The following is a 14,422-nucleotide window of genomic DNA, read 5'->3' as shown; positions in this document are numbered from 1 at the left end:
CCGAGGCAAAGGAAATCAATTCTCAAACTGATTCTACACAGAAAATCATTAGAATCCATAAATCGCAAATAAACATGCTTACATAAAACCAATGGAGTGACATTTGCTAAGAATTTAAAGCACTGATCAATAGAAAACACACCAAAAACCAAATTCTTGAGAGATAAAGAATTTATGACAAAATATTCCAAACATATTCAAAAGATTCCATTATTGATACCTGATTGGATTATTTATAATACATCAAATCCTTTTGTCAGCATTGTTCTAAGAGGTAGTCTGAGGGACGCAACACAACTTTTCAGTTGTTAGAGACTGTTTTCACCTCTAGCAATGCTTAGAAGAGATTTACATAAGTAATAAAAGGAAGCATGCATTACTGTATACCCAGAGAAGCTGGTGTTATAGACATGAGACAGTAATGTAGCAGATGCAACTAATGTAATTCACAGTCAACATCCATCCTTCATGTAATAATGTAAAAGAGCATATTCTGATGAGAATAACCAAGTTTAATTAATACCAAAGCTGTTGTCTATAATTTTTAAAATCTCTCATTCTGAACACCATCCCAAAGGAACTAAGTCACTGAAAACTTCAAGATTCTAAATCCTATCTGTAAGAATGCCATGCAGTCTTAATGTATCATACAAGTTCCACCACCTCTTCAAAAAAGAATATCTAAAGTTCCTTGTCTTGGTTTCTTTATTTTTTTCTTTCATTTTCCCAGAAGAATTCAATTCTTGAAAGAAGATACAAAATTAATTTTTCAAGGAAAGGAAATATATTTCTTGGATCTGTAATAGTTTCATTTTTAGGGTTCAAACCTGTAACAGAATGTACTTTCTAAAGACTAAGAATAGATCAACTACTAAAAAACTCCAGGTCTTTATAGTCTTTACATTCATCTGTAGGAATTGGCTTTTGTTTTTATTCCATTTCTAAAAAAAACCTCTCAGATCTGGTAAGAAAAGAGATTGAGTAAATTTTCAAATCATTCCATAGTTACTTTTTTGAAAAGGAGGATAAAGTGTTCTCAGGGTATACAACTTAATGTCCATGAGATAGTATTTACAAATTATGTCATTCAGGGTCACATATCCACTATGAAATCAAATTTGCAAGAAACGATCTGCTAAAAGTCTCCAAAACATTGGCATCCTTTGGTGCTATAAACCCATTTTAGGAATTTAACTTCATAAAATCACAATCATTTTCAAAATGAAAAAAATCGGAGGCCCAAATTTAATCAGTGGCTTTCACATCAAAGAAAATCATGAAGCAGAAACACAAAGTAGAAATATTCACATCATTATCTCTGGGTGATTGGATTGAGATTATTTTATTTTTCTTAATTTTCCTGTAGCATCCCAGTCTTTTATTCTCAACATACTGTGTTTTGATAAGAAAAACAATGGAAAAGAAGCAATCACAATAGTAATCTTAATCAAAGCTGCCATAAAACTAAATTCAATCCCACCACTGCCATTTGAGAAAAACAAGAAAAAGGACACGATATAACGAAAATGCTACTGCACAGCCAAGAGGGAGGGGTGGCCTAAAAATACCTGTGCTAAAAGTGGGAACAGAGAAGCAAGCAGTGGAAAGGAGTGACTTCCTAAAGAAAAAAGAGAACAGAGAAGAGGAACAGGTCAGCTAGAGCCCCAAAATATAATCAAAGAAAATATAATAGAGGAGGAGTAAGGTGTCCTGTTTCATTATGGATAGAGATGGTGGATGGGTGAAAAAGACCAGAGAGTAGTCAGGAGAGATTAAATATTCTCCAAAGATCCAACTTACTTTTATCTTAAGAGTGAGTGAAACAATTCTTAAAAAATAAAAATAAAAATAAAAAAACAATCTTGATTTGGGGAAAAAGCACGAGTGGCTACAGGAAGGAAGCTACAGAAAGAAGACAGCTTAATGCACCTTCAGAAGAAAATGAAGTGGATCAAAAATGAATGAATTTTAAAATTCTAGGAGCCAAGAACTGCTACTTAAATTTTAAACCGAGTTAACACTCTTCAATTTTAAGTACTTCATACCCTCCTCTAAGTCCTTCATCACATGGATTAATGGTTAGTGTAGTAAAAACAGTTTAGCATAATGAAAAGATCACCGCCTTTAGAGTCAAGAGGTTAAAAATCAATCCCTGACTCTACACACTAGCTGTATAAATAGTTGAGCAAACTACTCCATTTAGAAAACAGGGATTATACAAATTTAGCTCCCAAGAGTTTCTGTCTCAATTGAAAGAATATTAAAAATTTCTAATTTAAAACCCCCACCAGTGCTCTTGTAGAAGATGCTGTTATTTATTACCATTACCTGAATCACTCTATCGCCATGAATTCATTTACACGCCTTATCCACTAATTTTTGTTTTTGTTTTTTAAACAAAAGCTGTTACATCATTTTACTTAGGAAAGCTAAACCACACGAGTCAGATAAAGAGAATGAATATAGTTGTAATCGCTCTTTCCCAATTAATGGCAATCCCCTACCAAACATCACTGGAGAGGTTTCTGAGAGGATAGATCATTGCCAGGATAGCACACTTTACTGGGGTTTCAAGTCAGTCTGGAATCTGATGAAAAGGTCCCTTTCAAACTAAAGAGGCAAAATGAAATTCCAAGGCACAAATGTCTAAGTCAACTGGTAAGAATTTTTTGGCTAAAGTTCTAAATTTCTATGTTGTAATCATACTTATCCATATAAAAATAGGAAAAATCTATACTCAAAGTGTTTATCGCAGCACTATTTACAATAGTCAAGAAATGGAAGCAACCTAAGTGTCCATCAGTAGACAAATGGATAAAGAAGATGTGGTACATATACACAATGGAATATTATTCAGCCATAAGAAGAAAACAAATCCTACCACTTGCAACAACATGGATGGAGCTAGAGGGTATTATGCTCAGTGAAATAAGCCAGGCAGAGGGAGACAAGCACCAAAGGATTTCACTCATATGTGGAGTATAAAAACAAAGAAAAACTGAAGGAACAAAACAGCAGCAGAATCACAGAACCCAAGAATGGACTAACAGTTACCAAAAGGAAAGGGGCTGGGGAGGATGGGTGGGAAGGGAGGAATAAGGGGGGGAAAAAGAAAGGGGGCATTACTATTAGCATGTATAATGTGGGGGGAGGGGTATGGGGAGGGCTGTGCAACACAGAGAAAACAAGCAGTGATGAAGGGGGGAGCCTAGTAGACATAATGTTCTTCATCTAATTGTAGATTAATGATAACAACAACAGCAAAAAAAATTGGTAAATTATGGTATAGACATATGATTGAACAAAAAGACTTTAAAAGTTGTAGTTATAAACAATTTTTAAAGACGGAATTTTTAAGGACATAGGGAATGACACGTATGATACAAGGCTAAAAAAAATCAAACCTCTTTTGTGTACTACTTTTGTGGGAAATATTTTTTGAAGACATGTTAAACGTGAAATTTTGAGAACTGAAATGGGGCTATGTTACTGAAAAAGAGGGAGGAATTAAAGCTATAAAAACGCTAATTACACTTTTCTTTATATTTTTTTGGTATGTTTCCTGCCATTGCAAACACACTTAGTATTTTCCTTCATAACTGAGCATATATATAATTGATTGGCTTTAAGCACAAAAACTATGGAGATTTGCCATTCCCAAAGAGTTCCACCTTGATTACAACTTAAAGTTATTTAAACCAATGCATCTTAGTCAGTAGTAGGAACCATTTCCATTTGTTTACCACTTACAATTTTTAAATACAAAATATTTAAATAATTTAACATAACACTAACATGCAGAAAAGATAAACACTTGTGGATTTTAGTAGCAATGTGACAGCCCAAAATATGTGTCAGTCGTGACCGAGAATCTAAACAGAACCTGAGGATTAGTGTGTATGAAACTGCAGTTGTTTGAAAGGTACAAGTTACTTATGTGCACATATATGCAGTAAAAAAAAAAATTTTTTTTAAAGACTACAAAGAAATATGCTGATGTTAACAGTGGTTACAAGCAGACTGGAATTATGGTCTTTTCTTTATGATTGTGTGTATTTTCCAAATTTCTAAAATAAGTATGTCATATTTTTGTAATGGGGGAGTGTATTTTTTGTAAATGGCATAAAGTGTGGCTCCTCCAAAGAATAATCTGAATGTAAAAAAGCAAAAAACAGTTTCAGAACAAAACTCTACTAAGCATTGTGCTAAGAGCTTAACATACTCCATTACTGAAGTTAACCGATAAGGTATCCCCACTGGGTGGACTAAGAAACTGAGGTTTCTTGAAAAATATAAACAAAAGACTCACAGCTCGTTAGCGGCAGAGGCATAACTGCATATAAGGCTGTCTTAATGCAAAGTCCACGTCTGTCTCAACTACTAAAATAGCCTAATGTCAACATGTGTTTATTCTTTACACTTGCTATTCAAAATTTTTAAGCAATACGCAATATATACATGGTAATGCCTAAAAACGCTCCATCAGGGAATATTAGAATTTTGCCTTTATTATAAGGTAAACATCATTAGTCCATGGACTGAAGAATCAGAACTTACCAAGTAAAGTTCTGAATATTTTATGCATAAAATGACAGTTCTTGGCTAAATCAGACAAGGAATTTTACATTCAAGAGAAGGCATCTAGTTCTTCACACTACCTCCTGTACTACTCCAAATAAAAAGCCCAGCTAACACCAGACCAGTGAGAGAATGATAAGGGATGTGCTAACAGCATCAGACTGCTCACCAGCCTTGCAGCATTCATGTTGTCACCAAGTAAAATGGGGAAAAAATTCAAAACCCAGTTCTTGAAACTCACGATCTTAAAACAAATGATGCCTTCTCTTTCAATAAAGTGAATCCAGTCAAGATATAAAGAAAGGGACCACACATGATTAAAGATGTGTTGTAGCACGTGTTTAGGGAAGTGAAAAGAGAAGAGGCAAACAAAACAACCCTGAAGTAGATTTTTGATAATGGCAATGACGGAGGACTATTTTTTGAGCCCAACCTATTTGGGAAATTATTATAGTGTTACTTTGAATTCTAGTTTTATTTGTGCTATTTGGCTCGAAACTTAGGGGAAAAAATTATCCACTCGTGTGAACCATTTGTTCTGATCCCCATAATGAGGTTTTTAGAAGAATATTTTTATTCCCAGTTACTTATCAAATTATCATTAAATACATACCTTCCTCCTATCGAGTCGTCTTGTGGTTGGGCCCCGGCAGTGTTCCTCTGTGAACGTCGCAGTGACCCCCCTGGATTGTTATTAGGCCGGTTGGACATTGGCACCTCTCTCTTGAAGGGACATACCCTTTCTAGACACTACCATTCACTAAAAGGAAAAAAAAAATGAGAAAAAAATAATAAATCAGCTATACATGATAAAACACAGAAAACACACTGAGAGGAACCAAAGATGATGGGAAAATTTTACATAAACAATTAGACTGTACAGCCCTCCCCTGCACTATTAATTAAACTGTAAAATCTGACTGACTAATGTGTTATTAAAATGTCAGGAATATACCAAATTCAAGGCATGTGGTCCTGACCCTAAACACATAAAATCAACAGATTTCTCCTGAAACACCCAGGAAATTCCCAATTCAAAGAAAACGGCACAAGCAGAAATCTTTGTTTCTACATTTCTAATACCATGTAGAAAAGAACATTGCATCTGAAGTCACAACACCTTGGCTCAAGCCATGTGGTAGAACAGTACAAAAGGAGCCTGCTCTTACACAACCACGGCCTCGGGATAAACAACAACATAGGCCATGCCTACCTCACAGCATTGCTGCAACTAACAAATGAAATCACAAATAAAAAGAAAATTGTAAAACTAAGGAGAAAGCAGCTCAAGTACAGTGAACTAACTGAGAAATGGGCCCAGATATTCTGGACTTCAACATTAGCTTGTGCTGGCTGTGATCTCAGCCAAGAGACGTAATCTCTAGATTTCATTTGCCTCATCTAGTAAGTCGTGTATTACCTACCTCACTTAATTATCAGCAACAAGAAACTGTTGAATGTACTTCTTAAGTTTAACAAGTTAGCTCAAAACAGTTTTTAGTCAATCTGAACTTCCTATAAAAAAGTTATTATACAAGAAAAATGCTGATACTCAAAGAAAATCAGTTTAACTGATAAAAGAGGCCAATATTACTATCAGAATTACAATTTGTATAAGTCAAATCTTTCACACAACTTTCCTTAAGCCTCCAGTCAAACTCCAAATAGAGTTCTTAGATTTACTAGGGAGGGAAGAAAACAAATGATCATTATCACACAGAAACTGGTGTTGAAAAGAATGTAAATTCATCATAACTAAATCTACCACAGGATTTTAAGAGATTTTATGTACTGTAACAGGAAAGGGTTTTCTTTTTTGAGTTACACGTTGATTCAATTCAGTAGAAAAGGATTGTTTCCTGTCACACAAGCCCACATCATTATATTTAAATAAACTTTAGTCAGTTCAAATCATTAGCCTAATCACTGTCAATTTTAGAAAGAAAAATAAAAAATACTATAGAAACATTAAGAGAGAGAGAGAGAGAAAGAGGAAGGTTAAGTTTATGTGTACTGATATGGAAATAACTCCCCAATATGTTAGGGGTTGCTCTCATCTGTGTGTATATATATATATTTCAAAGGCTTTACATATGTATCTTTATATACTGTCTACACCTTGAAAATTGATGGAATGATTCGTAAGACAGACTGTGTTAATACTGACTGCCTTTGAGAAAGAGGACTGGGATCTGAAATCTGAGACAGAATGAATCACCTCTGGAAGCCCGTTAGGTAGGTCACTCTAGCATAGTATGTAGTTACAAGTTAGGGCTCTGGAATGAAACTGCCTCTGGCTGAGTTTGAATTCTGACTCCACTACCAACAAGCTGTACGACCTTGTATGACCTCTCTGCATTAGTCTATCAAATGGGGATAAGAAACTTACATCACAGGCAGTTGTGAGGACTAAATGGGGAAATCCACATAAACTACTTAACACAGTGCCTGTCATCAAGGGCTCAGTACATACTATTATAGTAATTACTACAAACATTCATTCAGAAAAATATAAAGAATACTTGTGGTTATAGTAATATACTGGGAGAAATTTCACCATAAACCAGTCAACAACAGTCTTAAAATTCTAGCAATGCAGTTTCAAAAGTGAATTTTGCTATAAAGAAAACAAAGTGTTTCTAAGGGTGAGCATTAGTCACCTGGCAAGCTTCGTCAAAACATGACTGCCTGACCTCTGCTCTCAGAGATTCTGAGTCTGTGGGTGCAGAAATTGGAGTCATGTTTTAAAAAGCACTCTCCTGGTTGCACTGCACTAGAGAACAACTACACCCCATTAAAGAATTAAATAAAAGGCTTGTCTATTTCAGAATTCATCCAAGCAGTTTTACTACTTCACCATCTCAATGCCATTTCACTTGGACCCTAAACAGCACAGATACAAGAAAACAGCATGGTACTGCCACTTCCACTGTGAAAGGCAAAGAAAATTCTTCTCAATAAACAGGGTTGGTAGACCCCACCTGCCCACTTCTTGCTATTAAATGCCTACTGTATGTCATGAGGGTCAGTCAAATGAATACAAGTCACACTGGTTATTTTGACTTATAGTTACCGAAGTAACCTTAATAAATAATGCTGCTAATATCTTCAGAGCTTGTTAACCAGCACCATAATCAACCAACAACCTTTCATGGACAATTCTTGAGATTTAAGAGAGGAAGAATGGCAAGTAAGACAGATATTTATCAAAGTGCTATCTGCTTTTAAAGCATAAGATGATCTTTAAGGAAGAGAGGCCAGACTCTGTAAACTTTGTAATGTGAATTCCCAAAAGGTAAGTATAAGATTAATATTATGATACATCTAAGATCTCTCCCTCTGCCGAATATCAATAAATCAAGGGTTGTAAAGGACTCTCAAGGATGAACAAATTCAACCCCTTACATTACAAATTAAAATGAAGAAAGTTCAAATCATCTGTTGAGGAACATGTCCTCCGAATTCTGAGACTGAGAAGATCTACGCTTTCCAGGGATCACCACTACCTCAACTCCAATCAACTTTAACTCCTCTTTGCTTCCAGCTAAGAGACCAAAAGTTTTCACTATGCAATGATCTCCTTTCTTGTTATATGAATAGTCTATACTGTCTTGACCAATTACTTAGGCCTACCATATTTTACTAAATTTGAAGACACATACATACACAAAGAACTATACTGCTAGTTTGTGTTTTTAAATAACCTGAAATGATTATGAACTCAAGGATTCCACCTTAATAGGTTATCTCATAATGATGAAACCTTAAGTTTTAAGTCCAGTCTATTAAACCCTATCAAGTCCTGGAATACACTACTCTTCTAACCATGGATGTATCATAATTTCTGTGAAATTTCGCATAAAATCTTTGTTATTACGTCCTAATTCACTGAAATAAAATAGATGGTGCATATATGACTTTGAAGTCAATAGAAAAAGCATAAAAACACTGATGGGTATGTTCAAGATTATACACAACCTGATGATGACTTCGTTCATAGCTTTAAGTGTCCAACAAATTTAGTCATTTTTCAGGTTAAATGGCATTTGAAGAAGTACTTAGTTCTTCAGACAAACAGAACTTCAGGAAAAACAGAATTTTATATTAACTGGTATTTCAAAATTCATTCTTAAAATTTCTTAGATATTCTTTCAAGGAAGCTTCAACTGCAAACATTTTGGAAAATGATTTTCCTCTATTTGTAACTCAAAATCACAGAAGAGAGGTTAAGGCTAGGGGAAAAAAACAAGTTCAACAGTTCATTTGGTGCAAAACTTTCAGAATTCTGAGAGAAATCAATTGCAAAAGTTAATTTTCGGATGTGGTAGTTCTTAGTTAAATCACCACAAGTCTGAGAAAGGAAAGCTGATACCAAAGTTAGTATTCATGCAGCATTTTAAATCACATAAAAGACGTTTGATAAACTGGAGAACAAATCTCCAGTTTAGAAACCCACAGCAGGGTCATCAATAGCCCCAAACGAGCTAATATGTTAACTCATGTACTTACTACCCATTCCCTATTTGATAGGCAATTCTAAAAACTAAAGAAAAGTGGCATTATTTTTACAGTAAAAATAACTTTCTTTAGAAAAAGCTAATACTTATATCCCATGCAGTATCTGCAAAATGTTTTCAGCTTTCATATTTAAAGTGAATCTCACTTACCCACCCCTTCCTCCCTCCCCTCCTCTCATTTCTTACGCACCCTATTTTCAGATGTGGTCCTCCCAAGGATATATGCCTTAACTTCAGATTATGAGACGAGTTAATAACAGTAATAAACACAATTTGGATAGCACTTTATTCATTTGTTTATTCTAGTAAGCAAAATATAAATGTGCCAGTGAGCCTTATAAACCATTTTATTATTCCTACTTTACAGGTAAGGAAACCAAAGTGTTAGAAAATTAAGTGCCCGGCACACAACAAGCACTGGCATTTGGACCTACAGATTCCAAGTAATGGCATCCAAAACTACAGACATGAACAACTACTTACATTAGATAAAAAAGGAAATGTCTAGATCTTAGGAGAAATTATGCTAAGTCAAACACACTAGTGGCACTATTAAAAACAACTCTACAATAAAATGGAATAGAGGTCACCCTTGCTTATAAAATAGAAGTCTTCTTGCTTAAGAATGGCAAGAACTTCAAACAAGACTGTCTTTAAAATGGGAATGAATAACCTTTAAGCTTTCTGAAGTGCAAAGGATTGAAAGGTGAAATATAAACTATCCCAAATGGTTTTGTAGACATTTTTCTGTCATTTTTTCTCTCCAGTAAGAGGCAAATAAAAACAATCCCCACTTCTCAAGGTCCTTACCGCTCTAAATCCCCTCTACCAGACTCAAATCCTGGCTCTGCTACTTAATAACAGTACGACCCACAAGTACCTTAACTTTACCTGTTTCTTTCTCCTTTAAATTAGACATAATATTAACTTTAGGGTTGAAATATTGAGGCAATGCATATAAGACTCTTAGAAAGTGCCTAACACATGATAGCTGCCATTTAATGAGTGCCTTTTATATACAATTCAATGACTGGTGTATCTGGGAAAAAAGGATAAGAGTCATCAAGTTCCCCATCCTCAGCAAGAAAGGAACTGGAGAGGAAAAATGACAGAAAAATGTCTATACAACCATTTGGGACAGTTTATATTTCACTTTAAAAGGAGGCAATACAAAACTTGCAGTTAGTTACTATTACAAGTCAAATGTCAAACTCAGTAGCTGTATCTGTTAAAGAATAGTGCGAAGTGATTCATAAACCTTTAATGAACTAAAAATTAGTTTAGAAAATAAAACATTAGTTTGCAGTAGGAAAACTGGGAGAAATTTATTGCCTTTTCCAGTTAAAAATGATTTTGTAGAGAAATTAAAGAGTCACTGACTACAGGGGAAAAATTTAAGTTATCCAAGAATGAGGTCTGCTAAAGATTAACTCAATTTAGGGGCTTCAGTGTCATGATGGGATATTATACAATGTGTAAAACTAGTATTTTCAAGTTATTTTTTTAATACTAGAAAACAATATTTAGTGGAAAAATACAGATTCTGAAGTGAACACTAAAATAAAAACAATTATGGGTAATGTTTATTCTGTGTTTACCATGTACCAGGTTAAGGACCTTTCATTTAGCTTTCATAACAACCTTACAAAACAGGTACTGGAAGTAACCTTCCTTCAAAAGAATTGTGGCACAAAGTAAGTTAAAATAACCCTAAGGCCACAAAGCCAACAGGTGACAAGGCCAGCATTTAAACACAGACTTGACCTAAGTCCATGCTCTGTATAACTGAACGATAATTATACATTTACCTTTTTTAAGAAGTTAAGGCATATAAAAAGAAAAGAAATCCTGCCATTTGCAACATGGATGGATATAGAGGGTATTATGCTCAGTGAAATAAGCCAGGCAGAGAAAAACAAATACCACATTTCAATTATTTGTGGAATATAAAAACAAAGCAAAAAGAAGGAACAAAATAGCAGTAGACTCACAGAACTGAGAAGGGACTAGTGGTTACACCAAAGGGGAAGAACTAGGGCATTAGGGACACAATAATTTGCAATCACAATATAGGCAGGCCACAGGGAAGGCACTGAAGCACAAAGACAATTAATGACTCTATAACATCTTACTACGTTGATAGACAGTGACTGCAATGGAGGGAGTGGGCAACTGATACTATGAATGAATGTTGAAACCACTGTGTTGTTTATACAAAACCATCGTAAGATTGTATATAATGATACTTTAACAAAAAAAAATAAGGCATTAGAGAACCATGATGTTCCAAGCTTGGGAGCAATCTTGAGGATGCTAACCCTTTTACAATTCTTTGAAAAAAATCAGTTTAGCTGACCAATCCTTAAATGAATAATTATCATAAAATATACTAAGTGTAATCAGACGCAGTATCAAAGGTAATATTGTAAATGAAGAAAAGGTGGCTTAATTTTGCCCTCATCAGGTTGAAAAGATACAGCTTTAAAAAGCCAGAGTTGCAATGGTAACAAACTGGATAACCTAGAAGAAAAGGACAACTTTCTAAAAAAATACAACCTTCCAAGGCTGACCAAGGAAGAAACAGAAAATCTGAACAGACCAATTACCAGCAAAGAAATTGAACTGGTAATCAAAAAACTACCTAAGAAGAAAACTCCTGAACCAGATGGTTTCACTGCTGAATTTTATCAAACATTTAGTGAAGACCTAATACCCATCCTCCTTAAAGTTTTCCAAAAAGTAGAAGAGGGAAAACTTCCAAACTCATTCTATGAAGCCAGCATCACTCTAATACCAAAACCAGGCAAAGACCCCACCAGAAAAGAAAATTACAGACCAATATCCCTGATGAACATAGATGCAAAAATACTCAACAAAATATTAGCAAATCCATTCAAAAATACATCAAAAAGATCATCCATCATGATCAAGTGGGATTCATCCCAGGGATGCAAGGATGGTACAACAATAGAAAATCCATCAATATCATCCACTACATCAACAAAAAGAAGGAAAAAAACCACATGATCATCTCCATAGATGCTGAAAAAGCATTCAACAAAATTCAACATCCACTCTCAACAAAATGGGTATAGCGAGCAAGTACCTCAACATAATAAAGGCCATATATGACAAACCCACAACCAACATTATACTTAACAGTGAGAAGATGAAAGCTTTTCCTTTAAGATCGGGAACAAGACAAGGATGCCCACTCTCCCCACGTTTATTCAACATAGTACTGGAGGTCCTAGCCACAGCAATCAGACAATACAAAGAAATAAAAGGCATCCAGATTGGCAAGGAAGAAGTCAAACTGTCCTTGTCTGCAGATGACATGATATTGTACATAAAAAACCCTAAAGAATCCACTCCAAAACTACTAGATCTAATATCTGAATTCAGCAAAGTTGCGGGACACAAAATTAATACACAGAAATCTGTTGCATCCCTATACACTAACAATGAACTAGCAGAAAGAGAAATCAGGAAAACAATTCCATTCACAATTACATCAAAAAGAATAAAATACCTAGGACTAAACCTAACCAAGGAAGTGAAAGATCTATATCCTGAAAACTACAAGACACTCATGAGAGAAATTAAAGAACCCAATAAATGGAAACACATCCTGTGCTCATGGATAGGAAGAATTAATATTGTCAAAATGGCCATCCTGCCTAAAGCAATCTACAGATTCAATGCAATCCCTATCAAAATACCAACAGCATTCTTTAACAAACTGGAACAAATAGTTCTAAAATTCATATGGAACCACAAAACACCTCGAATAGCCAAAGCAATCCTGAGAAGAATAAAGCTGGCGGGATCTCGCTTCCCAACTTCAAGCTCTACTACAAAGCCACAGTAATCAAGACAATTTGGTACTGGCACAAGAACAGACCCATAGACCAATGGAACAGACTAGAGAGCCCAGATATAAAGCTATACGGTCAATTAATATACAATAAAGGAGCCATGGACATACAATGGGGAAATGACAGCCTCTTCAACAGCTGGTGTTGGCAAAACTGGGCAGCTACATGTAAGAGAATGAAACTGGATTACTGTCTAACCCCATACACAAAAGTAGACTCAAAATGGATCAAAGACCTGAATGTAAGTCATGAAACCATAAAACTCTTAGAAAAAAACATAGGCAAAAATCTCTTGGACATAAACACGAGCAACTTCTTCATGAATGTATCTCCCCGGGCAAGGGAAACAAAAGCAAAAATGAACAAGTGGGACTATATCAAACTAAAAAGCTTCTGTACAGCAAAAGACACCATCAAATAACAAAAAGACATCTTACAGTATGGGTGAATATATTCATAAATGACATATCTGATAAGGGGTTGACATCCAAATTATATAAAGAGCTCAAGCACCTCAACAAACAAAAAGCAAATAAGCTAATTAAAAAATGGGCAGAGGAGCTGAACAGACACGTCTCCAAAGAAATTCAGATGGCCAACAGGCACATGAAAAGATGCTCCACATCCCTAGTCATCAGAGAAATGCAAATTAAAAAGCCACAATGAGATATCACCTCACACCAGTTAGGATGGTTAACATCCAAAAGACAAACAACAAAAAATGTTGGTGAGATTGTGGAGAAAGGGGAACCCTCCTACACTGCTGGTGGGAATGTAAATTAGTTCAACCATTGTGGAAAGCAGTATGGAGGTTCCTCAAAAAACTCAAAATCAAAATACCACTTGACCCAGGGATTCCACTCTTAGGAATTTACCCTAAGAATGCAGGAGCCCAGTTTGAAAAAGATAGATGTACCCCTATGTTTATCACAGCACTATTTATAATAGCCAAGATATGGAAACAACCTAAGTGTCCATCAGTAGATGAATGGATAAAGAAGATGTGGTGCATATACACAATGGAATATTATTCAGCCATAAGAAAACAAATCCTACCATTTGCAACATGGATAAAGCTAGAGGGTATTATGCTCAGTGAAATAAGCCAGATGGAGAAAGACAAGTATCAATTGATTTCACTCTTCTGTGGACTAAAAGAACAAAGAAAAAACTGATGGAACAAAACAGCAGCAGACTCACAGAACCCAAGAATGGACTAACAGTTACCACAGCGAAAGGGACTGGGGAGGATGGGTGGGAAGGTAGGGATAAAGGGGAAACGGGGCATTATGATTAGCGCACATAATGTGAGGGGGGGAACGGAGGGGGCACACGGGGAAGACAGGTGGTGATTCTGTGGCGTCTTGCTGCGCTGATGGACAGTGAGTGACTGTAATGCAAGGGGACTTGATAATAGGGGGAGTCTAGTAACCATAATGTTGTTTATGT

The 14,422-nt window shown here is 35.5% G+C and overlaps 1 protein-coding gene across 20 annotated transcripts in view; it reads right to left on the bottom strand.

Moving 5' to 3' along the window:
• The window catches only part of TRIP12 (thyroid hormone receptor interactor 12), a 138,253-nt gene that overhangs the window by 91,207 nt on the left and 32,624 nt on the right, over positions 1-14,422 (bottom strand). For all 20 annotated transcript variants that reach the window (XM_073218011.1, XM_073218008.1, XM_073218006.1 and 17 more), the window contains exon 2: positions 5,192-5,338. In XM_073218011.1, coding sequence (XP_073074112.1) covers positions 5,192-5,289 — 98 coding nt within the window. In that variant the 5' untranslated portion in view covers positions 5,290-5,338. The remainder of the gene's footprint in view (positions 1-5,191; positions 5,339-14,422) is intronic.

Source organism: Manis javanica, chromosome 12 (genome assembly GCF_040802235.1).
Source record: "Manis javanica isolate MJ-LG chromosome 12, MJ_LKY, whole genome shotgun sequence".
In the NCBI taxonomy this organism is placed as follows: domain Eukaryota; kingdom Metazoa; phylum Chordata; class Mammalia; order Pholidota; family Manidae; genus Manis; species Manis javanica.
This window is presented reverse-complemented; position numbering and strand designations above follow the sequence as displayed.